The 27336-nt window shown below is 42.2% G+C and overlaps 1 protein-coding gene across 4 annotated transcripts in view; it reads right to left on the reverse strand.

Moving 5' to 3' along the window:
• The window catches only part of hnf1a (HNF1 homeobox a), a 239282-nt gene that overhangs the window by 50288 nt on the left and 161658 nt on the right, over window positions 1-27336 (reverse strand). For all 4 annotated transcript variants that reach the window (XM_059988327.1, XM_059988328.1, XM_059988329.1 and 1 more), the window contains exon 8: window positions 7753-7871. In XM_059988327.1, the coding sequence (XP_059844310.1) occupies window positions 7753-7871 (119 nt within the window). The remainder of the gene's footprint in view (window positions 1-7752; window positions 7872-27336) is intronic.

A 27336-nucleotide genomic window follows, 5' to 3' on the forward strand; every position in this document is an offset into this window, starting at 1 on the left:
CTCCACCCCACCTCCATTTCTACCTTCACCCTCACCTGCACCTCCACACCTACCTCCACCCTCACCCCACCTCCACTTCTACCTCCAACCCACCTCCACTTCACCCCCACCCGCACCTCCAGTCCTACCTCTACCCTCACCCGCACCTCCACTCCTACCTCCACCCCCACCCGCACCTCCACCCCTACCTCCACCCCCACCCACACCTCCACCCCTACCTCCACCCTCACCCACTTCTCCACTCCTACCTCCACCCTCACCCGCACCTCCACTCCTACCTCCACCCCCACCCGCACCTCCACTCCTACCTCCACCCTCACCCACGCCTCCACTCCTACCTCCATCCTCACCCGCACAAACGGATCTCCAATCTGCCACTGCTCATGTGTTCCCAACCACTTAGTAAATCGTCTTTGGAGAAATTCTGGATTCTCTTTTCTGTTTGCTTTTAGTCTAACCTCACATTCTGCCTTTCTCATTAGATACTAAGCCAATTGATCAAGAAGGTTCTCCTGAATTTACCTCAAAAATTCTTTCCATTTATTCTCAGTGGCCACTATATTAATGAGTACACCTACTCATTAATGCAAATATCTAATCAGCCAATCATGAGGCAGCAACTCAATGCATAAAAGCATGCAGACATGGTCAAGAGGCTCATTTGTTGTTCAGACCAAACATCAGAACGGGGAAGAAATGTGATCTAAGTGATTTTGACTGTAGAGTGATTGTTGGTGTCAAACAGGGTGGTTTGAATATCTCAGAAATTGCTGATCTGCTGGGATTTTCATGCACAGCATTCTCTAGAGAATAGCGCGAAAATCATATAAAAAAAAATCCAGTGAGTGGCAGTTCTGTGGACTATAATCATCTTGTTAATGAGAGAGGTCAGAGGCGAATGGCCAGACTGGCTCAAGCTGACAGGAAGGTGACAGTAACTCAAATAACCACATGTTACAACAGTGGTGTGCAGAAGACAACAGCAGAAGATCAAGAACATACACTCAGTGGCCAGTTCATTAGATACAAGAAGTACCTATTAAAGTGGCCACTGTGTGTATATCCTTCATGTTATTGCTACTTTGTTGTTCCCCATTACCACTAATCTGTAGTTCTTACACCTGTGCAAACTTTCCCTTCAATATCCTTCCTACTCATTGGTGACCTACAGATCACACCCAGTATAAGTATGGATCAGTCCTTGGCACCTCAACGCTTTTCTCTCTGTGCCTGCACCAATAATGATGTTTTCCTGCCCTATCCTTCCTGAATCACTTGAACACAGATAAATTCAGCATTCATTTCTTGTTCGTTTTCTGAGGCACAGCATTACTGCCAAATCGACATATTGCATGAAACACACATAAAATGTTGGTGGAACACTGCAGGCCAGGCAGCATCTATGGGGAGAAGCACTGTCGATGTTTCTGGCTGAGACCAGAAATTTTATTTCGAGAAAGCACGGCAACAGCCCAATGAGCCCACACCATCTAAAGGCATTCTGGCATTTTGTGTGTGTTGCTTGAATCTCCAGCATCTGCAGATTTCCTCGTGTTGACATATTCCATGAAATATTTGAGCACACTACCCAAGGCACAAAAGTCGAGAGAGAGAGAGAAAGTTTGGAATAATAAAGGAAATTAGATGCAAGTTTTTGTAGAAATGGTAAATGTAGTAAAATAACTGACCAGAGTGGCCTTTGAAATGAATAGTGGAGACAGGGTCTGCAGGCAGTGGGTGCAGTAGGAAGGAAGGTGAAATCTACAGTATATAACTAATCAACAGAGACAAGATTCAGAAACAAGATAAAGTCAATTCAATTCAATTCACTGAAAGATTGCTCTATCAATAGATTCACACCAGAGGGAAAAATGATGGAAACAATTAATATTGATTAATTCAAATGCAAATTAGATCAATTTCTTTCATAAATAATATTTGAATATAAAGTAAATGAGAAACTTGAGACATGGCACAATCAGCATAATGTGCCTGGGAAAGATAAGGTTGTCTTTGGACCTGTGGGATTTCACTGGGATTTTCCTTGCATTATTTATGGACTGTGATAGAATAATTGATAGAGATGGATAACTATATCTGGTCACCAGCTTTATCATCATATTGTGTGACTACCAAGATGGTCAAGATGAATTAGATTTTCATCGACTAGATTTTACTTTCTCCAAATGAGCTGGTGAATCTCATAGTCTAAGCAGCTAGATAATTTGCGACTTTTTTTCTTCATTTGTTACTTGGAGAGCTGATATGCCTTCCCTGCAGAACCACCATGCTTAAATACAAAGCACTTTCATAAAAATTGTCAACAAGATATGTAACTCAAGCTATTTTTGTTAGAATCACAGCACAAGTTCTTGGTTCAATTCTCATATATTGTGGATTAGTAGCTGTTGTCATATATAACTGTGCACTAAATTTAGTTTTTAATTAATAGCAATATACAAAAGGAAATTAATGCTCAGCTTTCTCCTGAAGAGGGCTTCTATTTAACTATGCATCACCTAAATCGCTTACACTGGGTTTAAAAAAAAGCCAGAAAACCCAGGTTTATTGGCAAATTGCTTATAAAATGTCCAAGTCTTTGGTTATACATTACACTGAAGCACAGGGAATTCAGGTGCATGGGAGGGGAGACTAAATAAATTCTGACTATAGCTGGTTCACATCAATGGCCCTGACTGTTTGGTGAGAATACTAAACATAGTGTAGAGAATCTGGATCACATAGAGCTCGTTTATTCAACACTGCACAATCAAAACTTGGTTTTACCTGGACTGTAGTGATGGTTTCCAGGTAAAATGGTGACCTTTGTGCAATTGGACTGAACCCACACCAGCATTTTATGGAGTGTTAGACAAGTATAAAATTTTATTTCAAGAAAGCACGGCAACAGCCCAATGAGCCCACACCATCCAAAGGCACCCCTGTGACCAATTAACCTACCAACCCATATGTCTTTGGAATTTGGGAGGAAACTGCAACACCGGAGAAAACCCATGCAGTCATGAAGAGAATGCACAAACTCCTTAAAGACAGTGGTGGAAGTGAACCTGGGTCACTAACGCTGTAATAGTATTACACTAACCACTATGCTACTGTGCCACTTCTAGCACCCCTGTGCAGATGAGTATCATTACAATCCCTGTTACTGGCATTGCCATTGTCCCAGCACTGTTTGCACATCCTCCCACTTTGCTTTTCTCTGGGTGCTCTAGCTTCCTCCCACGCCCCAACATCCCACCAGTTGGTAGGTTAATTGGCTATTGTGTGTAGCTGAGTAGTAGACTTGGGGAAGAAGTGTTGAGTATGTGAGGAGAATTAAAAAATAAGGAAAATTTGTTTCATTTAGCTGTATGGTTGAATGACAATAAAATTGAACTTGATTTTATGATTAGTGTTTGAGGATCAGCATGAACTCAGTGGGCCGAAGGGCCTGATTTTGTGCTGTCTCACCATGATTCCAAGGCTCAACTCACTGGAGAATGTATGCCAACAGAAATATAGTAAGTGCAATGAGACTTACAGTGTAATTCTATAATAGGTGCAAGGCAAGAAATTTGCATTTATCCGACAGGCACTACAATATTCTTTATTTATATAACATCCATTGCATCACATAAAATTCCATGGTACTTCAGAGGCAAAAGTAAAACACACAAAGTGAAGGAAGCAATGGAGATCAAAACCTTGGACAAACAGACTGTTTCACAAGAGAAAGAGGAAATTGGGTGGATCAGCGAGGTAGTTCATTATTCAAGGAAGCATCGTTATTTCCTCATATTAAAAGGATGAAGATATGGCCAATGATGAGAAGTGTGTTCTTTGTCAGATACTTTGTGGGCTAATTGCTGTCACATCGGCTGTGGTGTGGAAGAGACCTCCTTGTGGATTGTGTGTTTGCAAACGAGCTGTGGAAAGGGTCTTTGCCGAAGTTCATACTGAGCAGCTGCATAGCTCAGGACTCTTGTCCCTACAGGCTGTACTCAAGGAGGTTAACTGAGGACAAATATAATCTTCTGTTGGAAGATCATCAGCTCTGTGAAAGATGCACTTTGGGTTTGCCTTAATCCGATTGGTCCACAGCCAAAGGTTGGCAATTGCTCTATTCCAAGGTGCTGGAGTATATGTTGAAAGATTTACTGAAGCTCAGTGAAGTCACCACAAAGGTTCTATTGGAGGTAATTTGATGATATACTGAATTTTATGTTGTACAGTGAATAAAGATCGTGCCAAATCCTATTTGTAATATTGTATGTTGTTGGAAACAAAAAGATTGCTCTCAATCCTCCCTGGCTTAAAGAACAACTTCCTACCACCATTGTAAGCAACTATGATGTTAGAACATTTGGGCATTAAAGAAAATGTTTTATTTATTGGTTATGGAGGTTGAAATGTTGGGAATTAAGGTTCCATTTGATTGGGTTATAAAAATTAGCTTTATTTGTCTTTAGCTTTATACGTTGAAACGTACAGTGAAATGTGTTGTTTGCAGCAAATCAAATCAGCGGGGATTATGTCAGGGCAGACCGCAAGCGTCACGAGTTTCCTGTGCCAGCAGAGCATGCCCACAACTCAGTAACTGTAACTGTACATCTTTGGAATGTGGGACGAAACCCACGCAGTCACAGGAAGAACATACAAACCCCTTATAGGCAGCAGTGGGAATCGAACCCCAGTCTTAGCATTATGCTGATGTGATGAAATCTCCAGGAATATATTCAAAGGTCAGATACTTATATACAGCTATGTATCTATAAAAAACACTTGAAAGCACAAATACAAAGGTAACAGTTTTTCCTTATTTTCCAGGAAGGTGTACCCTATGAAATACTAACTACTTTGGCCATCGCACAGAAAGAAATCAAGGTGCAGGGTATTTCCTTATTGGAAACAAAGTAAGGAGGGTGTTCTTCCACTCCTGGCACTAGATTTATACAGTCACTAACCTGTACTTGAATTGACAGGTTGACCGTGAGTACACACCTACAGAATCCTCATCTCACAATAAAGCCCATTCATCAGCTGTGAATCTTAGTCCCGTGTTGTTTCCAGTTTACTTCTATTTGGTGGCAGGCAGCATTGCTTTCCCCTGGAAAATCTGTGTTCATTTCCATTCATTTTATCTCTGACGTTCTGTTCGTTCTGGGTGAGCTGGCAGATTACAGAGCAGTTTTGCCAGGGACATTCTGCTAATGGGTTGAAGTCCCCTTTGTCATTCGGTTAGCAGAGCCACAGAGCGAGCTGTAAATGACTTATAGAAAAGGGGAGGGCACAAACTAAATATTCCTGACCTGACATTTGCAAGGGAATCTTGTTTTAATGTCGGTAGTGGATCTCCAGGGAGTAGGTGACCATCTAATTCTATTTGGTTGAAACAGTCCTGACCTAGAAAGATCCCACCTCAGGATGGGAGAAAATGTGTCTGAAATTGGGCCTGGAAGGTTGGTTGCAGGCCCAGCAGGAGGTTCGAGGTGGATTTGGAGAAAAAGTTGGCACTGGAGTTGCAGAATGAGCTTTGGGTCAGCTCAAGGGTGGGAACTGGGGGAGAAGGCTGACAGCTTATGTTGAGTGGGCATCTGGGTTTGTGGGGATGGGGAGGGAAAATGAGGTTGAATGGCACATCAGGGAGGGGCAAATCAGGTATGTAGGGGTGGGCAATCGTGAGAGGTTCAAGAATGTTGATGAGGATTTCACTTGTTACGCAGGCTTCCAGTTCACCATTGAAGAAATCAGAGCCTCGTTTTCCAGGAGTGCCTAGTGATCGACAACATGGTCCCTCAAACAATTATGTGAGGACCATATGGGTGACTGAAAGCAAAATGTACCTGCTCAAAATCGTTAAAAGAGCCCACAAGGGGTTGAATCCAGGGGGGGGAAATACTTTTTGTGGAGTCATGTAACGTGAAAACAGATACTTTAGTTCAAATTGAACTTGTGACCAAGATTCTCATCAAAGTTTGTCCAATTTGCCTGCATTTGACCCACAAGCCAAATTGTTTCTTATCCATGTACCTGTCCAAGTAACTTTTAAATATTGCCTCAACCACTTTCTCTGACAGCTCCTTCTATATACTGACTACTACCATCTGAGTAAAAAAGTTGCTCGTCACATTCCTATTAAATTTCTTCCCCCTCATCTTAAATCTATACCCTCTGGTTCTGGATTCCACAAGCTGGGGCAAAAACCATGCACATTCACACTGCTTATGTCCCTCATAATTAATGAGACCTCTATACCTGTGAGACCTCTACATCTCATTCTGCTATATGACATCCCAACCTGCTTGATGTGTCTTCATAATTCAGTCCCTTGTGTCCTGGTAACATCCTCGTAAATCTTCTCTACACTCTTTCCATCTAATAGTGACTTTCCTATGCAGAGTAACCAAAACTGAGCACAATATTGCAAATGCAGCTTACACTGAAATAAAAGGTGTGATAAAACTGAATTATTAGAATCAGAATTATTATCATTGACATTAGTCATGAAACAGTACAGTACAAGAATAACAAATTGCTATAAGTTATAATCAATGGATGGATAGATAGATTATGCTGAAGAGAATACCAAGGTAGTGTTCATGAGTTCATGGACTGTTAAGAAATCTGATGGCAGAGAAGAAGCTATTCCTAAAACATTAAGAGTGGGTCTTCAGGCTCCTGTACCTCCTCCCTGATGATAGTAATGAGAAGAGGGCATGTTCCAGATGGTGAGGGCCCTTAATAATGAATGCAGCCAGCATTAAGAATGACTTTTTAAAATATTGCCACTACTCTGAGAGCACCTCGTGCAATCAGTGGTTGATTGCTGGTTACAAGAAATAAAACCAAACCATCAAAGGTGAATTGAATGTTTGCCATCGCAGTTGTAAACGTATCTACATAGAACTTATGGGAAGGAATAGACCACTTGGATCCTCTGCTCTTCTCAGCCACTTAATAAGATTACAGCCCATATAAATGTAAACTTCATCCACATTCTTATCTGCCCACAGTAACGTTTCACTCCCTTGCTTCCAATAATATCTCAATCTTTGTCTTAAAAATATTTAGAGTCAGCTTTCGCTCTGAACGATGCCCATTGTAGTAATGGTTTGAGTCCCACTATTTTGAAAAGGCATGTCCTAAAAAAAGCTCCACCCACAAAATAAGATAATATTTCACAACTGGATAGATCAACTATCATTTGTTTTCTTTAGAAAGAAACTGCCCTATTTTATTATTTGGAAAGCCCATGACCCGACCAGGTAATCCTTCATTGGACAGTTCCTCAGGGATGAAACCACTTGTGTTCTCCTGCACTGGGTTAAACATGGTCTTTCATTCTTTCTGGTGATTTTCCTATGGCTTATTTGTAGTCACTTGAAATCTAGATCATTTAATCACTAAGAAAGTATTTCTGTCAACCCCTCCAATTTTAGAGAAGTTAGGCAAGGTGAAACAAAAATAGACTTTGATGAAAGTACCTAAGAGGAGAGAAAAGCAGAGTTCACAGATGCTGTCTGACCTGTTGAATCTTTTTAGCCACATCTGATAAGGCTGAACACACCAAGTCTGCTGTCCACACACATTGAGTGTATCTAACATAGTCTGCTTTTATTTCAGACTTCCAGCAACAGCAGTTGTTTGATTTTCTGGCAGAAGGGAATGTTGACCATAAACACAAGAGATTCTGCAGGTGCTGAGAAAATTAGTTCTTTCAGCATTTTGAAGGAATGTTGACTCACTGATTACCTGCTTTGTCATGGGAAGACTGGTCAGGCTGCTGAGATTGCTGGCATCCGTGAAGACCATGGTCTGTGGGAAGAGGCTGGTGTGGTACTGCGACAATTCTGGCTTGTGACTGTAAACAGCTGCATTTAAAAAAAAGAGTCATTCTAGTAAATCTAAACACAAAATATTTGTGCTCAACAACATTGCTTGAAGGAAGCTTTTCCCCCTCCTACCTGCCTTCCACAGGTGTTGACAATTGTTCAGGATTGTCCTGACATCTCCATTGTCTAAGGAGAAGGGGTTCATCTGTTTCCTTATATTTTCTTTGAACACTGTCTTTGTTAATTATAGAAACATTCAATAAAGACAAAGAAGTTCTAGTTGTCTATTGCTCCAGTTTGCCAGCTATGCTCTCTCTGACCCGTCTGGTGCTTCAAGCTGTTCCATTGAAGCCCAGATTAAGCTGAAGGATCAGCACCTCATTTTGCAATTGGGCACATTATAGTCCGCAGGATTCACTACAGAGTTCAACAATTTCAGATAACCAGGCATTTCAGTTTGTGCCAGAACTGGTCAGCTCTGAAGAAACATCGATGAGCCATATTGTTATCTCAACACTAGAAAAAATACTGCAGAGGCTGGAAATCTGAAATAAAAATAGAAAATGTTGGAAACACACAGCAGGCAAGGCAGAAACTGAGTTAATATGTCTTGTCAGAAGCCTTTCATCAAAACTAGAAAGAGAGAGGATCTTTGACCTGATATATTACTTCTGCTTCATGTTCTACTGATGCTGCCTGACTCACTGAGTGTATCCAACATTTTCAGTCTTTATTTCATATTTCCATGATCAGCAGTTTATATTTGATTTTCAATAGAAATAATGGAATTGGGCAAACGTGCTGTTTATCTCGCTTGTCCGGCAGTGAGGAGGGACCTTCCAAGCCAGCCAACGTATCATCCCCAAAGTACAGTGCACTCAGAGTGGAAGCTGTGGAAATGAAGCAGTCATTCCCCTCTTGGCAGAATGTGGATCTGCTAAGAGGTTGTGTTGGCACATGTACCAAAATACAGTGAAACTGTCTTGCAAACTGTTTGTACATATTAAATCATTACACAGTGCATAGGTTAAAACAATAACAGTGCAGAATAAAGCGTAAAAGCAACCAAATCAGTGCAGTTCAGATAAACAATAAAGTGCAAGATCATAACAAGGTGAATTGTGAGGCCAAGAGTGCGTCTTTTTGTACAAGAGGTCCGTTCAAGGGCCTGATAACAGTGGGATAGAAGCTGTCCTTGAGAATGGTGGCATATACTTTCAGGCTTTTGTATATTCTGCTCAGTGGGAGAGGGGAGATGAGAAAATGTGCAAAGTGGGTGGGGTCTTTGATTATGTTGCTTAGTTTACTGAGAAAGTGAGAAGTATGGACAGAGTCCATTTCCTGTGATGTTATGAGCTCTGTCCACACCGGTCTGCAGTTTCTTGTGGCTTCTGCACAGTATTTAACTTACCAAGCTGCTATGCATCCAGGCAGAAAGCTTTCTATGGTGCATCTATAAAAATTGATAAGAATTGACAGGGACATGCCAAACTTCTTCAGCCCCCTGAGGAAGTGGAGGCATTGGTGAGCTGTTTAGGCCTTGATATCAAGGTAGGCTATTGGTGATGTTCACACCTAGGAACTCCAAGTTCTCAACCTCAACACCATTGATGTAGCGAGGAGCATGTCCACTGCACAACCTCCCCCCCAAGCCCAACTTCTAAAGTCAATTACCAGCTCTTTTATTTTGTTGACATTGAGGGAAAAGTTATTGCCACAACACAATGTCAGTAAGCTTTCTGTCTCCTTCCTGTACTCTGACTCATTGCAATTTGTCATGCAGCCCATCTGGAACCTGGAGATGGAGCTCGAGCAGAATCTGGCTGCACAGCTATGAGAGTACAGGGAGTAGAGTAGGAGGCCGAGGATACAACCTTACGGCGCACAATGCTTAGAATAATCGTGGCAGAGGTGTTGCTACCTGTCCTTACTGATGAGGGGTCACGGCCCGAAACGTTGGCTACTCTTTTCTCATAGATGCTGCCTGACCTGCTGAGCTCTTCCAGTGTTGTGTATGTATTCTTTGATTCACAGCATCTGCAGTTGTATTTTTGTGTCCTTACTGATTGCAGTCTATTGGTCAGAAAGTCAAGGACTCAGTTGAGGGAGGCGTTAACTCCTGTGGTCCCGATTCTTTGCTTGGAATAATAATATTGAACCAAGAACTATAGTCATTAAACAATAGTCTAACGTACTGTCCAGATAATCCAGAGATGAGTGTAGGGCCAGAGAAGTGACATCCGGTATAGACTTGTTTTGGTGGTAGGCAAATATCAGTGTGTTGAGGTTGTCTGGGAGGCTGGAGATGATGCATGCAATGACCAGTGTCTCAAAGCCCTTGACGAAAGGAGATGTTGGAGCCAAAGGGTAGTGGTAATTGCAACATGTTATCTTGTTTTTCTTGGGTACTAGGATGATAGTGGTCTTCTCAAAGCCGGGAAAGGTTAAAAATGTCTGCGAATACCCCTGCCAGCTGATCCGCACAGGATCTGTGGACCAAGCCAGGGAGAGCATTTGGGCCTGATGCTTTCTGTGGAATCACCCTCTGGAAGACTGATCTCACACAGATTCAGGTGCACTGGAGAGTGTCAGGACAGCTGTTCACCTCCCCATTCCCTGATGTTCAAAATGTGCATACAAAGTATTAAGCTGATCGGGAAGGGGCGCGCTGTTTTCAGTGATGCTGCCCGACTTGGTTTTGTAACCTATCATGTCTTGCCAGAGCTGATGGCTGGACTGAGACTTGATTTTGGACTGATATTGCTCCTAGTAACTTTACAGAGGTCATATCTGGATTTCTTATAAAGGTCAAGATTACCTTTTTTAATGCTTCAAAAGAGAATGGATCTCCTAGTTTATCCATGACTTCTGATTGGGAAACCCAATTATAGCTGAACTGTGAGTTGATTAGCAGTGAGAAAAGGGGAGGAGATCCTTGCATCTACTAGTAAAGTATGGCATGCAAGCACAGACTGCAAATCATACATTTGGACATACATATTAGCCAGATTATTGCAATAAATGATATGGGTTAATAGGATTAACCATCTAAAGAACTTTAAGTCAAAATTTAGTCCGATCACAGACTACAGAGACTGCTCCTATTTAACTGGCCGGCATTTGCTGCCAATAATTTTTTTTCTTATCCTCACCTTCCTACCCCCTTTTCTTCTTCAGGTGCAGAGTTAATGTTTTAGGTTGACGAGTCTTCATGAGAACTCAGAAAAGGTTAAAAATAAAATCTGTATTTGCAGGGGGAGCGACGGGGCATTGCTGTGATAAAGTGGAGACCAGGAGAGATGTGCAATATGATCTGCAACATTTTAGGACACAGCTTAGATGCAATTACGGCATTATTTCACCTGATGAAATGTTTAATAAATTTATTTTTCAGATTCACAGATTCCTCTACTGCTGCCCTCATTGCATCCACTTTCTCATTGCTTGTTATTGTTTGACTGTAGATCTTGGCCAAAAAAGATAATACATCTTTCCCTTTGAAGGCCCTTTTCAGGGCTGTACACTGCCTCATGAGAGTCGTGTGTTCAATTTGTTACAGCCTGTCTGTGAATGGATCACTGGCCAAAGGCATCTGCATTCACTGGCAGTTGTTAAAGTGGCACAGATCTGTTCACCAAGAATAATGAGACTACAAAATTGCAATGAGGTGAACAAGTGAAAAGGCAAGGTTATCCATGACCCAGCACAGCGGCTACTCAGATAACTATGAGCCTACTGTCAGAGGTTAAAGGATGTTTATGTTCAGTTCAATGCCTCACTGTTCTGCACCTCTGTTTATGGTTAAATTTAGTGCGGCTTGTCAGGGTTATGGGAGACTCAAAGCACTGCTTGTTTAAGAGGTGAACATTACCACAGTCAGTTCAACTGCTTGTGCTGTGTGCATAAATAGAATCACGGGCTTCGTCATTGGCAGCTCGGGCAGCATCTTCGGAAGGGAAATGAACAGTTGACATTTTGGCCAAGACACTTAATCAGGGCTGGAAAACAAAAGAGCAGAAGCCGGATGTGAAGTGGTGGGGTGGCAAGAGTTGGGGGGGAGGTGTGAAGGGGATGAGCACGAGGTGAGATGGGAAAGTTTCTTCTTCCCTTTATTTCATTGCCTTCACCTACAGATTCCATCTTGTTCAGCCCTTTTCTCTTTCACCTATCACCTTCCAGCCTTTCACATCATTCTCACCCCCCCCCCCCATCCATCTACCTACCTTCCCTTCTCACCTGGATTCATCTATCACCCACCAGCTCATGCTCCTCCCCCTCCACCACACTTATTCTGGCTTCTATTCTCCTCCTTTCCGGTCCCGAGGAAGGGATTTGACCCTAAACATAGACTTTATTTCCCTCCATAGATGCTGCCTGACCTGCTGAGTTCCTTCAGCATCTTGTGCCTGTTGCTCCGGATATCCAGCATCGGCAGTCTCCTTGTGCCGCAGGAGTGGTGCCTCAAGACAGCATTGTCATTAAATGATATCACTGCTCAACCTATTAACGAGAAGGTGTTAGCATCTGGCGTGGTAGAGCTGAATTCTCCCTCACGTCAGGAGTAATAATTAACCCTTAACCAGCATTTCTAGAAATGGTTACCATTGCTACTTGTGCAGCTGTAACTCTGCTTAACCTAATTGCAGCATTAGCTATATTTAAAAACTAATTAGTGTAAAACACTTAAGGGTGTCCTGAGTTCACAGGTGATACAATACTAATGCAAGCTTTTTCTTCTAATGCAAGCTTCTTTCAATGAATGAGTTGGAGTTTTTGCAATGGATCAGTGGGTAAAGTTATTATGTGCTGTCCAACCAGAAAGTAAGGTGAGATGGTGGTACTTAGGGTTGGTCATTGTTCTCTACAGAATTAGTTAAACTAAGTTTAATAACCTAAGGATTGGAAAGGGAAAAACTGGCCAAGATTTTTCACCTGAAGACACATTTTAACGATGTTCTAGAATGAAAACCTGGCTCTTTAGCTTATTTGTCCATCCATATTCAAGTGAATCTAGTCAGGTATTTCCACTTGTAAAATCTTTCACCTGAAATGCTGATTAATTAGACAGGTAGACTACGAGAAGTTGGGGCAGGAGTAGGACATTGAGCCTCTTGAACTGCTCCACCTTTCAATCGCTGATCTGATTGTGGCCTCAGTTCTACTTTCACCCCCGATTCTCATGACTGTTTACTTTCCTAAAGATGATCTCTGCCATGAACAGATTCAATGAGTTGTGGAGGAACTCACACAAACTACTGGAGGAAATCAATTCAGGTTACGGAGAGGAATATACAGAAACTGAAATTCTTCATCAGGACTAGAAGGGAAGGGTGAAGGAGCTTCCCTGAGCCTGACCTGCTGAGTTCCTCCAGGATCTTGTATGTGTTCCTCTGGATTTCCAGCATCTGCAGAATCTCTTGTGTTTATTCAATGCTCATACTTGTCTGCTTTCTGGAGTACAAAATTCCAAAGATTCACTACCTTCCTGGAGAAGAAATCTTCCCTGATCTCCATTTTAAATGCATGGCACCTTTACAAGGTTGCCTCTGGAGGGGAAACATACTCTTAGCATTTATCTTGCCAAGCCCCCTCAGAATATAATGTGCTTCAATAAGATCTTCTCGTTGTTTACATCCCAGTGAGTATTGATCCAACCAGCTCAACTTTCTTTATATGCAAAATGCCTTCATCCCAGGATCTACCTCAGACTGCTTTTAATGAAGATAAATTCCTCCTTAAGTAGAGAGACCAAGCCTGGCTAAAGAAGAAAAGCCAGGATGTCCTCTTACTGTTCTTTGAGATCCCTATGTTCGGGTACATAAAACAATCTATGTGCAAACCTTGTTGAATCTAAAGGTGTGAGAAACCTGCACCACACTACAGGTCAAACAATGGTGCAGCTGGTAGGGCTGTTGCTTCACAGCATCACAGATTCTTAACCTCGGTTGCAGTCTATGTGGAGTCTGCATGTTCTCCCTGTGACAAAGGTGTGCCAGTTGGTGTGTTAATTGGCCATTGTAAATTATCCCTGCTGTGGAAGTCAGTCATAGCGTCTATGAGTAGTTTATGCAAATGCAGAAAGAGTAAAATGTGTCAGAGTAGGAAGCGTATAAAATGGGTGTTGGGTAATGGTGTGGATTTAGTTGAAGGCCTGTTTGCATGTTGTATCTCTCGATGAGATGACTGCTGTCAGTAAAGCACTTAAAAATCTACATGTATCTTCAGCTCACAGGCCTCCCAAGATAAACAATACCTCTGGATTTGGGAAGTAAGTATAGCAACTCCCAAATGTTCCTTCCTGTTTAGATGCACCCTGCCATAATGCCAATCATCCTGAGAGCTAAGAATGTAGAGGAAATGTTCTTATTTGGCTGTTAGTTCTTTTATGGGCTGGGTATACAGTGTTGTTAACAATTAGCAATTCTTTTGCCATCAACAAAACACGGACTACGGAAAGCACGGGCATAGAATATCAGCCTCTGACCATTCACTCAGTTTGGAATAGCACAAACTTTGAAACGGGGGATTGGAAAAGTGGGATGTGGATTTAAGGACAGCCACAGAGAAAATGGGAGTGGAAATACAAGACATAGGGGTAGAATTAAGTCATTCAGACTATTGAAACTGCTTTGCTATTCCATCATGGCTGATTTATTTTCCCTCTTAACCCCATTCTCCTGCCTTCTCCCTGTAATGAGGAGGACCACAGAGTCATGAAGCAAGAACGGAACCATGAAGCATAGAGTTGGATCAGGGAGACTGGGGTGGGAGGGGTGCGGAAGAGGGCTGTTGGGCCGGTGTGGGTTACAAACGGTGAAATTGGGGCCATTTTTTTAATCCATTTCTAAACAGTCCAATATGATAATCTCAAAATATTCATCAGCCTTCCTTTCTCACACTGAGAGATTGCTCTTCCATCCATACAAAGCTCCAGTACTGTATAAATTTGAGAGTTCTGATTTCTTTTTCCATTTCCATATGCTTATTTATCATGTTTGGCCAGTACCACGATAAGGGCTGTGCTACACATGACTGAACACTGTCTCCGCTCTGCCTCTGACATCATACAGCTGACTCATTGATCCTTCCCTCTTCACCCTGTATTCTGGTCCTTGCCTTGCTACACACATTTGGTCGGTATGCACTGACTCAAAGTGAAGCTTTGGAAAGGATATTTTCAAAGGATATAGATGAAACCGATTACGCATATGAAACCACAAATAAGTATCAATGTCATTCAGAAACTCACGTCCAAGCTCTGCTGAGCTTCATTCTACAAGTGACTCCAGAGATACTGTTTGACACAAAGGAAGTTAGAGGAACTCAGTGAGTCAGGCAGCATTAATGGAGAGAAACGAACAATCAATGTACTGGGTTGAGAGATTTCACATGTTCTTGAACAGTCCAGATGAAATACTACCTGTTCATTTCCTTCCATTTCTGGTGCCTGACCCCCTGAGTTTCTCCAGTTTGTTATGCGTTGCTCCAGTTTCCAGCATTTGCAATCTCTTAGGTTTCCAAAGATACGTTGGTTCACCAATTGTTAGAATACTTTTTAAAATAATTGAATTAATGACTGAGCAAAAAAGTATCTGAAGTTATTTTGCATTGCCACTGGCTGATGTGATAAAATTTAATAATAAAGCATTTGTTGCAATTTACAGTGTATTGACAGAGAAGCCCCAGGGGGTCAATGTATCACAGAAACATTTGTCTAATTTAGTGGCTCCTCTCCTGACTTGCCTAGGGAGTGTAAATTAACTGTAAATTACTTATTTGCATTCCATCTGGTGGAGATTAACATGCGATTAAACTATTTATGCTCTTCCTATTAGTATTTTTGAGGAGGTACATTATTTAAATAGAGGTTTTCTAAATAGCTTAATAGGATTTTAAGAGGAGGAATACATATTGCTCATTTAAAGCAATCGATGATCATCTCTCACTAGAAAGAGTGAGAAAGCATTCATTTTTGGCAAGCAACATAATCCATTTTACATTATATCCAACGACTAGTGCGGCAACAAAATACCATGTAATTTAACAGCCCTTCATAATTGAATATCTAGTTATTTAAATTTTCATTGTGACAGATGTTACATGTGGAATAATATTTATACAGTAATGTAGTCTATTTAATATTTCAGAAAAAATTGAGCAATATTGTAAATATATTGATTGATTAAGCATTCTTTATTGTTTATGTAATTTATTATGGGTTATATGTAAGAAGTACGTGAATGGCATACGTCATTGTGACACCACATCATATGTGTGCGACTCACTAAAGTAAAACAAAATAAGGCAAAATTCGTACCGGCTCCCATGTCTTTGTTTCAATTAGTTTTTTGAGTTACAAAAAAATACAGTTGACAAGGAAATTTTAAAACAAACTCGAGACAACTACCTACCTGTAGAAGTGCAGCAAGATGTTTGAGTTAAAAAGAAAACGCAGCAAGTATTTCTTTGGTAGTCAGAGAGAGAGGAATTCATGTTTTTAAAATAGACACAATTCATGGATTCATAAACAGTGAGCAAAAAGCAATAAGTATTTTGAACCAAATTATAAACAAGTGCCATTGTTGCTGAACGTAATAGGTGGAAAATAATGCAGTCTGTTTATAAGTGTAATAACTCCAACCAAACCGGCCAAAATGAGCTTTGCTAACATGAATATAGTGCAGGAACATTTAGAACCAAAACCATTGTTCATTGCAGAACACTTTAGGTTTCATAAGTGGCATCAAAAGGAAGGGGAGTGCATTTCAGCTTATGTGGCTGAATTGAAGAAATTGTCTGAGCATTGTCAGTTTAGTGATAGGCTTAATAATGCACTGATAGATCATTTAAGCTGTGGACTCTCAAAAGAAATCATTCAAAAACAGCTTCTAACTAAAGTACAACTCATATTTAAGAGAGCTGCTGGAAATGGCTGTTTCAATGGAAACAGCAGACAGAGACACAAATAAGTTGCAGTCAGGAATGAAAGTGAGCATGAACAAAATTGCAACATCTAAACAGAAACCTGCCTGGCCAAACTAATGGTGCTACCTTGTGGCAGGGGATTACATACAGTAGACCAAAGCGGGTTTAAAGGAGAAAATTGCAGAAAATACAACAAAGTAGGGCACAGACAAAGAGCATATTGGGCAGACAAAAATAAATGGACTGCATAGGGAAGAGAAAAAGATTTTAAAAAAGTCAAGATGCAGTTTCAAAAAGAGCACTAATCTGGATGTTGTTGATAAGAAATCCGATACTAATGAAAGTAAGACAGGACTAGGTAGCCTTGAGATTTACAGTGTAAAATCTAAGCAATATGCCTTACACCAGAAGAGAAGAACAAATTAATTGAAATGGAATTGGACAGTGGCTCATCTGTTTCAGTCATTCCACAAAATTAATTTGAATGCCATTTCAAAGATACAGAACTGAAGTCTGCAGATATCCAACTAAGAACTTATTACACTGGAGAAGAATAACTCTTGTGGGAATAACATTCATAACAGTGAACTATAACAAACAACAAGCCATAAAGGGCATGTAAGTGGTTAAAAAGAAAAACAGGAGGGCCAGCATTGTGGGGCCATGACTGACTGAGATAACTACAACTTCATTGGAGATCCATCCACCACTTGCATGATTCTTTCCCCCCAATAGTATTCAAGAATGGCATTGGGATACTCACAAACACCTCAAGGGTAAAATTAAAATGCCACACCTAAGTTTTGCAAAGCCCATCCTGTTCCTTATACTGTCTGTGATAAAGTAGCTGGAGAGTTGGATCACATGGAGGCTGAAGGAATTCTTTCCAAGGTTGAGTAGAGCCCATGGGCAATGCCAGTGGTCCCAGTGACCAAGAAGGGATCGGAAGTGAATTTAAGGTAACCATCAACCAAGTAGATCAATTTTTTTTTTGCCCAGGACAGAGGATTTTTTTGCAAACCTTTCTGGAGGGAAACACTTCAGTAAAGTGAACTTAGCTGAGTCCTACCTATAAATGGAGCTGGAAGAAGAGTCCAAAGTGCTTCTCACCATAACCACTCACAAGGAGCTTTATCAACATTACAGGCTGATTTTTTGAGTAGTGTCTACACCTGCACTATGAACCAGGTAGAAAGCTATGGACCAGGTACTGCAAGTGTTATATGGATGGCGTCATCTTTACTAGTCAGGATGACAAGCAAAATCTCCAAAATCTCAAGACAGTGTTAAAAAGATTAGAAGATTATGGGTTCAGAACACAATGCAACAAATGTGCATTCTTTAAACCAAGTATCACTTACTGTGGGCACACCATTGACGCACAAGTGTGCTGAGAAAATTCAAGCAGTGGTGAATGCCCCAAGGCCAAATGATGTGTCACAGCTGTGGTCCTTTTTAGGATTTGTCAACTACTACAACAGGTTCCTGCCAAACCTGGCTACTATGCTCCACCCCTTGATCTCATTACTACAGATCTGGAAGAAATGGCAATGAACAAGCAGTGTGAGGTGTCTTTCGAAAAGCTAAAGGAAACGGTAATGTCAGACACTGTACTCACACATAATGATTCACACCATCCAATGAAGCTTGCTTGTGATGCCGTGCCCTATGTTGTAGGTGCAGTCATGTCTCAAGTTATGAGTTATGGAAGTGAACACCCCATAGCCTTTACATCACTTTCCAGAGAAAAGAATATGCACACTTTACAAAGATGCTTTACGTCTAGTTTGGGGTGTAAAAGATTTCAACCAGTACCTGTATAAGAGAGAGTTTACCCTCATTACTAACCATCAACAACTGGTGTCCATTTTCAACCCACAGAAGAGTGTTCCACTAACAGCAGTGGCAGGAATGCAGAGGTGGGCTCTGTTTCTTAAAATCCAACTCAAGAGGACCACTAAAGATTGAACAGGACAACCAATCACAGAAATGCTGATGGATTGTTCGGCTTACCCTTGGAAAGGGTAATATTGGAAAATTAATGAAAGAGGACAGTACTCTGGACATATTCTCCCTAATGCAAACCGGAAGTCTCACTATTACAGCAGAGATGATCCAACGGGAAACCTGAAAAGACCCCACACTGTCTCAGATCTACATGGAAACCTAAAATGGCTGGAATGTGCAGCTAAAACTCCAGTCACCCAATTTTTACCAGTGCCAGAATGAACTTGTCCTTGATGGGGGTTGCTTTACGTGGGGAGCGAGCGCCATTGTACCATCCAAGCTGAGCGGTCATCTTGGGCGCGGTGAAAGTAAAAGCATTGGCTGGCGACTTTGTCTGACGGCTTGAGATAGATCAGCCAATCCTGCTCACAATGCTAGCATGTCTAGAAAGTGCCAAGAGCCGTGCCCCTCTATCCCTGGGAATGGCCTGAACTGCCCAGGGAGAGGATTCACATGGATTTTATTGTACCATTTACGGGCACAAATTTTTGGTAGTAGTGGATGCAGCTAAAAATTGGCCAGAAGCATTCCCAATAGTCTCCACTACAGGCTTGTATACTGTCAATGTGCTGAGAAGCCTCTGCTCAAGGACTGGTGTTCCAGAACACTTGGTCAGTTTGTAGCGGAACATTTTCAGTCATTCCGGAAAATGAATGGAATAAGACATACACCCTGTCCTCGTTATATGCGTCTTCAGACTATGTGGATTCACAGTTATGTGAGGAACCTATTTCTACAAACATCTCCTTAGATGCGTCCAAAACTCACAGTTATGCGACGAGCACTGCTTTCCCGCCAATACAAGTCACGTGCACACGCCTCACAGTCTTACTGTTGGGATGAGAAGCACTGCTTTCCGGCCAATACAAGTCAGGTGCGTGCACCTCACAGTCTCACTCCCGCCAGTCTCGCATTGGTTTTGGCAAGGTGTGGACGTGCGAACTTGTGCTCTTAAACTCGGCCCGAAACGTTGACAGTGCTTCTCTCTATAGATGCTGCCTGGCCTGCTGTGTTCCACCAGCATTTTGTGTGTGTTGCTTGAATTTCCAGCATCTGCAGATTTCCTCGTGTTTGCTCTTAACCTTCTGTTGGTTTTACCTATGGTGCAGTGATTTTGTGCTTGAAATATTTAACTGTGCCTCCTAAGTGTCTGATGTCACGTCCTGGGCCATCAGTCACGTAGCAGAGAACTACTTTAACACTTGAAAAAAAGCTGGAAATTATAAACAGCGCAGCATCAGTTGAAGGTAACACAGCTCTGGGATACTACTACCGGGAACAGAATCTTGCCTTTAAAGTTCTTTAGTTGCTTGACAATGCACCAGCCCATCCTAAATATTTGGAAAGCATTCCTCCTAACATAACAGTGTGCTTCCTGCCGCCTAACACAACATCGCTGATTCAACCGCTCAACCAAGGTGTGATCCACATTCAAGGCGTACTGTATTATTTTACGGCAAACTATCTCTCAGATGCTGCAAGCAACAGATAATTTTGAAAATCCCTGGAGTTTACCAACAGCGAGGGAATGGAGGAAGTCGCAACACTTGGCACAGATGGCGATGGACATGGACCCAAGTTTAGAGCGGAGTCAGCATTTCCGTCGTTCCCTGCCGTCAACCCTTCTTCCCTACGAGGAAATTTATGCTGAAAAACAAAATGCTGCCAAGCAAACAACCCTCACCATTTTATTCAAACCGGTGTCATTCCCTGCTGCTGGGAGTTCTGTGAGTCTTCCTTCACCCCTTGCTGTGCTCGATATGATCCCGACGCCACAACACCCACTCATCTCCCGGAGCAAACACACCTGCCACTGTTGGTGAGTACTGCACACCCTAGTATGTTAACTTTCAACTTGCTGAATATTACCTTAAATTGATTAAATATAATACGAATGTTGCCTTGGTGGTACTGCTTTTGTGTCGTATTGGTATGAAAATGTGAATAAATTACAGATAAAACTTATTTAGGAAGCCCTCTGGAGCGTATCCCTATTTTCTCCATTTACATAATTATTCACATTATGTGTTTTCACATTACGCGTCAACTGCAAGGAACCCTGCATATAACGAGGATAGGGTGTATTACATCTGCACCATACCATCCAGCTTGAAATGGCTTGGCAGAAAGGTTTGTCCAGAGTCTAAAGAACGTAGTACAAGAAATATCAGCAGAACACATAACACTAATACTGAATCAGAAGCTCACCAATTTCCTCCTTGCATATTGTAATGTGACACACTCCACAACCAGCAACTCACCCGCTATACTGTTCCTGGGTCATCCCTTGCACTCATGTTTGGATCTCCTCAAACCCAGTCTCGGGAGAAGTACGCAGGACAAACAGCTGGGACAGACTGTGGGCTCCTCAAACGAGGAGGTTCGATGTTTCACCCCTGAACAAGCAGTCCTGGCAAGGGACTACAGAGTGATCAAATGTGCGGATTTGGAAAGACTAAGGACAGAAATGGACATTGGAGATTGCATCTGATGTCAGATGGAGATGACACATTGTTCATTTGTGGAAAGCAGAGGCAATTGTTAGGGAAGAAAGATGGCCAGAGCAGTCAGAACCACTTCCTGCAGAGCCAGAATCAACTCCAACAACCAGCACAGAGGAGGCCCCAGAACCTGAGATTGTTTCACAGCCACAAGCGGAGTGACCTCCAACTCCTTGCCACAAAAGTAAAAATCCTCCACAGCAATTAGATCTTTAGGCCTGAGTGGGACAATTTAAAATTTACTATGCCGTGAATATCTTATTACATTATGTATAGTATATGAGTAGAGAGCAATACATTACATATTTGAATTGAGATGCATTCTATATTGAGTTGGAGTTTATATCTAAGCAGGGAGGAGTGTTGTGTATTTAATATTTCACTAATATTTGAGTAATTTTGTCAATTGTAATATTGTTTCATTAAGCATTCTTTATTGGTTGCAGAATTCATTGTGGGTTATATGCAATAAGTATGTGAATGGCACTCGTCATTACACCACCATGAGCGCACCTCACTAAAGTAAAACAGAGAAGACAAAACATGTCCCGGCTCCCCTGTTTTCCTTTTGTTATGATCCCAGCCCCCTCCTTTGTGAGAATCGCAAGAGCACCCATCGAAAGGGGGGGGGGGGGGTCAGTAGACCCAGTAGGAGAGAGAGAGAGAGAAATGTGCCAAATTGCACGTCCCACCCGGGATACAGAATAAGACGACAGTGACTGTTGTCTCATGGAGACCACGTGAAAAGCCCTCGGGCAAGATGGGCTGGTTGCGAGAGAGATTGCATCATCCCAACCTGATTGACACCTGCGACCCCGTGAGGAAGTATAAAGGAGAGTCTCAGGGGGACAGCCCCTCAGACGCACCAAAAAGACACGAGAGAGTGGTCCCGCAGCAGCCGGAAGCCATTCTGAAGGAAGCCACGTGCGTTAGATTCCAGGATTGGAATTTGTGGCTGGAATCACAGAAAACCGCTTTTAACTAACATCGGGGAGAGGATTTCACGGAAGCTTCTTCAAGACTCGGCAAGTTCTTTCTCTTCTCCCCCAATCTCTCTCTCTCGGTCGCCCCACGTGAAACCCAGCGATTTTCAAAGGGCTGAGGCCTGCAGCCTTCTGAGTGACTTTTATATTTCCAACGGACAATCTATTAACCCCTAGACAACCGTAGAGCTCACTTCTTAATGATGATTATTACTATACCCGCGCTTTAGATTGAGTGTTGACGATGTGCACTATCTGAATGTATGTATTAACCTTACTTTTGTGTCCCTTTATAAATAAAAACGTTTGAAAATAGTGACATCAGACTTCAACGGACCTCTCTGTCTTTGCTGGTAAGTTATCCAGTTACGTGATACGTAACGTATTAGTTTTTGGAGTTACAAAGCATAACAAGTAATTACAAGACCTTTTGTTCTCCATCAGTTTTATCAATCACTTTGGGAAAAGGAACACTGCCTACCAATGTACATTATTAAAATTGGAAACACTGTTGTTGTTTGAACTGTTCTTTAACATACAGATCCAGCTCCTGACACTACCCTCTTCGCTATAACCCCTTCAGGTTACCATGTTCCTGATCTCACTGATCTACAGATCATCTCTACGCAGACTCCAACGTCCCAAGATGGCACCGAGCTACCCGAATTTCTCCATCATGGTTGCAGTTCACACTTAGTTGTTTTTGGGGGGTTATTTTTGCAGATTTGCAGGAAAGGTTATGGGGATAGAGAGGGGAGTTAGAGATCAGGTTCGGATTTAGGGACAGGGATGTGGGGAATTAGTGGCCAGGCCGGAATCTAAGCCTCTGCTCCTCATTCGAAGGCAAGTGACATGGATGTGGTCAGACGTTGGGCCCCAGACCACTGAGGACGTGGGAGCCCCTAGGTATGTGATTCAGCAGGACCAGATTGACCTAGTGTTCTCAGGATCCTGTCATCGGTGAGTCCAGAGCTCAAGGCCTTGAGTTTTGGTCCAGTGTCCTCATTCATTGTCAGCAAGCCCTAGGTCGATACTGCAGATGAGGGCTAAAGGTCAGCTGGAAATCCAGGCATAATGGCCAGAGCCCTGAGCCTGTGAATCTATGCACGTCTGCTGGAAATGTTGAAGTCCCAGTGTCTGAGAGTCTGAGTCCACTGCAGGCTGGAGGCTGAAGATGGCCTGTCTGGGGTTTAAAGGACTGTGTAGGGAGGATTGGGACTTGCTTCACTGTTGCTGCTTTGTTGCTCGGTACGTTCTGTTTTGTTGTGTTTTGCTATGGCGGGCATGCTACGTTGGCACCAGAATGTGTGACAACACACCAGTACATCCTCGGATGTGTTGTTCATGAACACAAACACTGGCTTTCACTATGTATGTGAACCTGAACTTCAGTCCCTAACTGCACACAGCAACGAATCTTCCAACCTGTAGCAGAAATGAAACTTCAGGTAATTTTAGGCCCCACACACACGACGTTGGAATGACCCAATCTTGCCACTCTGTCTTGGAACAGTATTGTCATTCCGCAACCTTTCAGGTGTAGATGGTAAGTACAAACAACCAGCTGTACTGTACTTGTGAAATGCACTCATTCCTCTAACAGAGCGCATGGGAAACTTTCCAAGCCTCCACATTGCAATGCTGAGAAAACCTGTCCAAATTATATCAGTTGACAGATAAATATTGGCATGGATAAAATTGCTTTTTATTCAGATTCTGTCATTCAAACTCTAACAGCTGCAGGGACAGCAAAAAGACCTCCGTTTATCATCAAGTGCAAGAATGAGGGTTTCAGTTGTGAGAATGGTAACACAGCTCACCGAATCAACAGTACAAGGGCTATGGTCTGATTGGGGCTTTGGCTCAGCTGAGGCCAGTGCCTGGGTCAAGGTGTGATCACTACTTTGGTGCATTCAACAGTTTTGTTGCAACGTAACCTGTACAATAGTTGTGGTGTCATCTGTATAGAGCTCATAGTCGGCAAAGTTTCTCACCCATGAACAATTCTGCCACTTACTCCCTGTGGCTTTGTAGTGGTGCCCATGCTTGTCGGGCCGAGATGCAGTGTAAATTTTACTTCCATGCTGCAAAGGGAGATTGCAGAAAGGATCTTGACAGCTGTTTATTGAATGTGAGCTTCAGATGGTTCACAAAGTTTCCAACACTGTCTTACAAGGGAGTTCTCCTCAGTACCCTGGCCAGCACTTAAACTTTCAGCCTTGTTACAGTGGCTCCCCTGTCCTTTGAAGCAACCATCCCTTCCATTTACCTACTGAGACATCTATTGTGAAATAATAGTTGCAGAGCAGATGCAACTCTGAGAGAATGATCTGCCATGACAGACTTATTCAGCCGATGCTATTCACTGTGAGGAGGATATAGGCTGGTGGCAGTCTAGTTCTGGCCTGGAATTACCTTTGGATAAGCAGATATGGGAAGCAAACATTGCCTTGGGAACAAGGTCATCATTTAGCCAAGAAAAGAGAGGCAAGCTGTTTGGAACTGGAGACAGGGTGAGACAAATGGATTCTTAGCAATATTGATCTTTAAGACTTGTGTTCCATCTAGTCCATGCTCAACTCATATTCTGTCTAGGCCCAATGGCCTGCAACTGGACTATAGCCCTCCATACCAGCTCATTTCACATTCACATCAACCTCTGAGCAAAGAAGTTCCCCCTCAGGTTCCCCTTAGATTTTTCACTTTTCACCCTTAACCTATGACCTCTCACCCAAACTAGTGAAAGAAAGGCCTGGTTGCATTTACCCTACCTATACACCTCACATACTTCTGTATACCTGTATTAAACCTCCCCTCATTCTCATATGCTCTAGTGAATAAAGTCCTAACCTATTAAACCTTACCTTACAACAGCCTTGTAACTTTTTTCTGTAGACTTTCAATCTTTATGATATCTTTCCTGTAGGTAGGTGATGAGAAATGAACAGAGTTCTTCAAATTTGGCCTCATCAATGTCTTATACAATTTCAACATAACATCCCAACTTCTGTACTCAATACTCTGATTTACGAAGGCCAAGGTGCCAATATCTCCCTTATGACCTTCTCAACCTGCAAAGACACGTTCAAGGAATTATGGATCTGTATTCACAGATGCCTCTCTTCTGCCACACTCCTGTGTCCTATCGTTCACTGAGAAAATCCTCCTCTGATTTGTCCTACCAAAGTGCATCAGCTCACATTTGTCGGCATTAAATTCCATCTGCCATTTTTCAGTCTACTTTTCCAGTTGGTCCAGATCCCACTGCAAGTTTTGATAACTTTCCTCGCTGTCTACTATGCCCCTAATCTTGATGTCATCTGCACAACTTTGTTGATCTATTTTACCCTTCAAGACAGAGCACCAAGGGAGTCATTTAACTCATTGCTGTTTGTGGGATTTGTCCTGCGCAAATAGTCTGCCACTTTTCCAAAGTTACAACATTTCAAAAGTACAGTTTCCTCTGAAGCACTTGGGATGAAATCTGACATTACAAGTGGGCTACATTCATGTAAACCTTTTCACCTCTTGGTCAGGTCTTGAAGGCCATTCAGAGATCTGATTGTGGGAGCTGTTAGCTGCTCATCACTTAAGAAATTGACCTATCAGTATGTTTCAAGGACTTGAGAAACTGAATTAGAGGGATAGATTGGGCAGAGTAGGACTTCATTGTTGAAACATAGGACAGAGAGGGGAGGTGTATAAAACAATGAGGTTTTATGTGAACCAACTAGGATAAATGGACACTGTCATTCCCCCTCCTCCTCCCGGGGAAAGGGGATCAGACACTAGAGGGCTTAGGTTTAAAATGGCAGGGTTACTAAGTAACAGAGGCCTGAGAGACCAACAACATCACGCCAAACAACACACAAAATATTAGAGGAAAAATAAACAGTCAACATCTCTGGCCAGCACCCTTAATCAGGATCATAGATGCTGCCTGACCTACTGAATTCCTCCAGCATTTTGTGTGTGTTGCTCCAGACTTCCATCACCCACTGAACCTAGTGTTCTACATCCAGAGGGTGGTGTGTATTTGGAATGAGCTGCCAAGGAAAGTATTTGAGGCAGGTACAATAACGACATTCGAGTAAGTAAAATGTAAGTAAGTCATATGAAAGGTTCAAAGGGATTTGGATCAAACATGGACTTCTCCAATCTGAACAGATAAGTGGGACGAAGGGCTTATTTCCATACAGTACTACTATATGACTCTTAAGAGCTTGAAATCTTCTTCACAGGTAGTGAAATCAAGAGCAGTGAACATGTGAGGTGGTTTGATTTCTGCCTCAGAGCGATACCACTGCTGCCATGGGAGACATTAGCTCTACATGGGAAAATCCTTGAGTATAAGGCAGCTGGGATGTACAAGAAAAATTTCTGCAAGAAAAAAAATTAAATCTGCTGTAACCCAAACCACTGCTGCAACTGTTCCTGCATCCCCTTAGATTGATTGTTGCAATCAACGCAGCAGCACAGTGAAATACTGGACTAACTCAAGGTTAAAGGAACAGTAATAAACCATTTAATCCAACCAGCTTGTTCCCCTCAATTCCTTACAGACCAATTATTTAGCATCACCAAATGGGGTCCTGATCTGAATAAATGAGATTTCGATCAAATAATGACTGCCTCTTTTGAAGATTTAAGGCTTACAAGGAAGTCTAGTCTGGCTGATATGAACACAGATGATGTGGACTCTGAAGGACATGCTGCTTTGATTTAAGCAGAACATTCTGCAGCAATAAATTTGGATGTTTACAGCTTTGATGGTGAAAGTTAAGTCCACTGTTAGGTTACATTGTTTTCAATTTCGATCTAGGTCATAAAATGTAGCAGACAACCCACACTGGGAGAGGTTTTTATCCACCCTGACTTCTTTTCCTCCAGCATGTCACATTGATTTCACTGCAACTTATTGAGAGGGCAGGTTTGGCCCATAGGCTGGTTGTGAAAAATGAACTCACAGTCACAGTCAAACACTTATGAAAATCAACCAAGCTGCAGATGCTGGGAATCTGAAAACAAAATCAGAAACTGTTGGAAGGACTCAGCAGGTCAGACAGCATCCGTGGAAAGAAAGAGTTA

The sequence above is a fragment of the Hypanus sabinus genome, chromosome 13, assembly GCF_030144855.1.
Source record: "Hypanus sabinus isolate sHypSab1 chromosome 13, sHypSab1.hap1, whole genome shotgun sequence".
In the NCBI taxonomy this organism is placed as follows: Eukaryota; Metazoa; Chordata; class Chondrichthyes; order Myliobatiformes; family Dasyatidae; genus Hypanus; species Hypanus sabinus.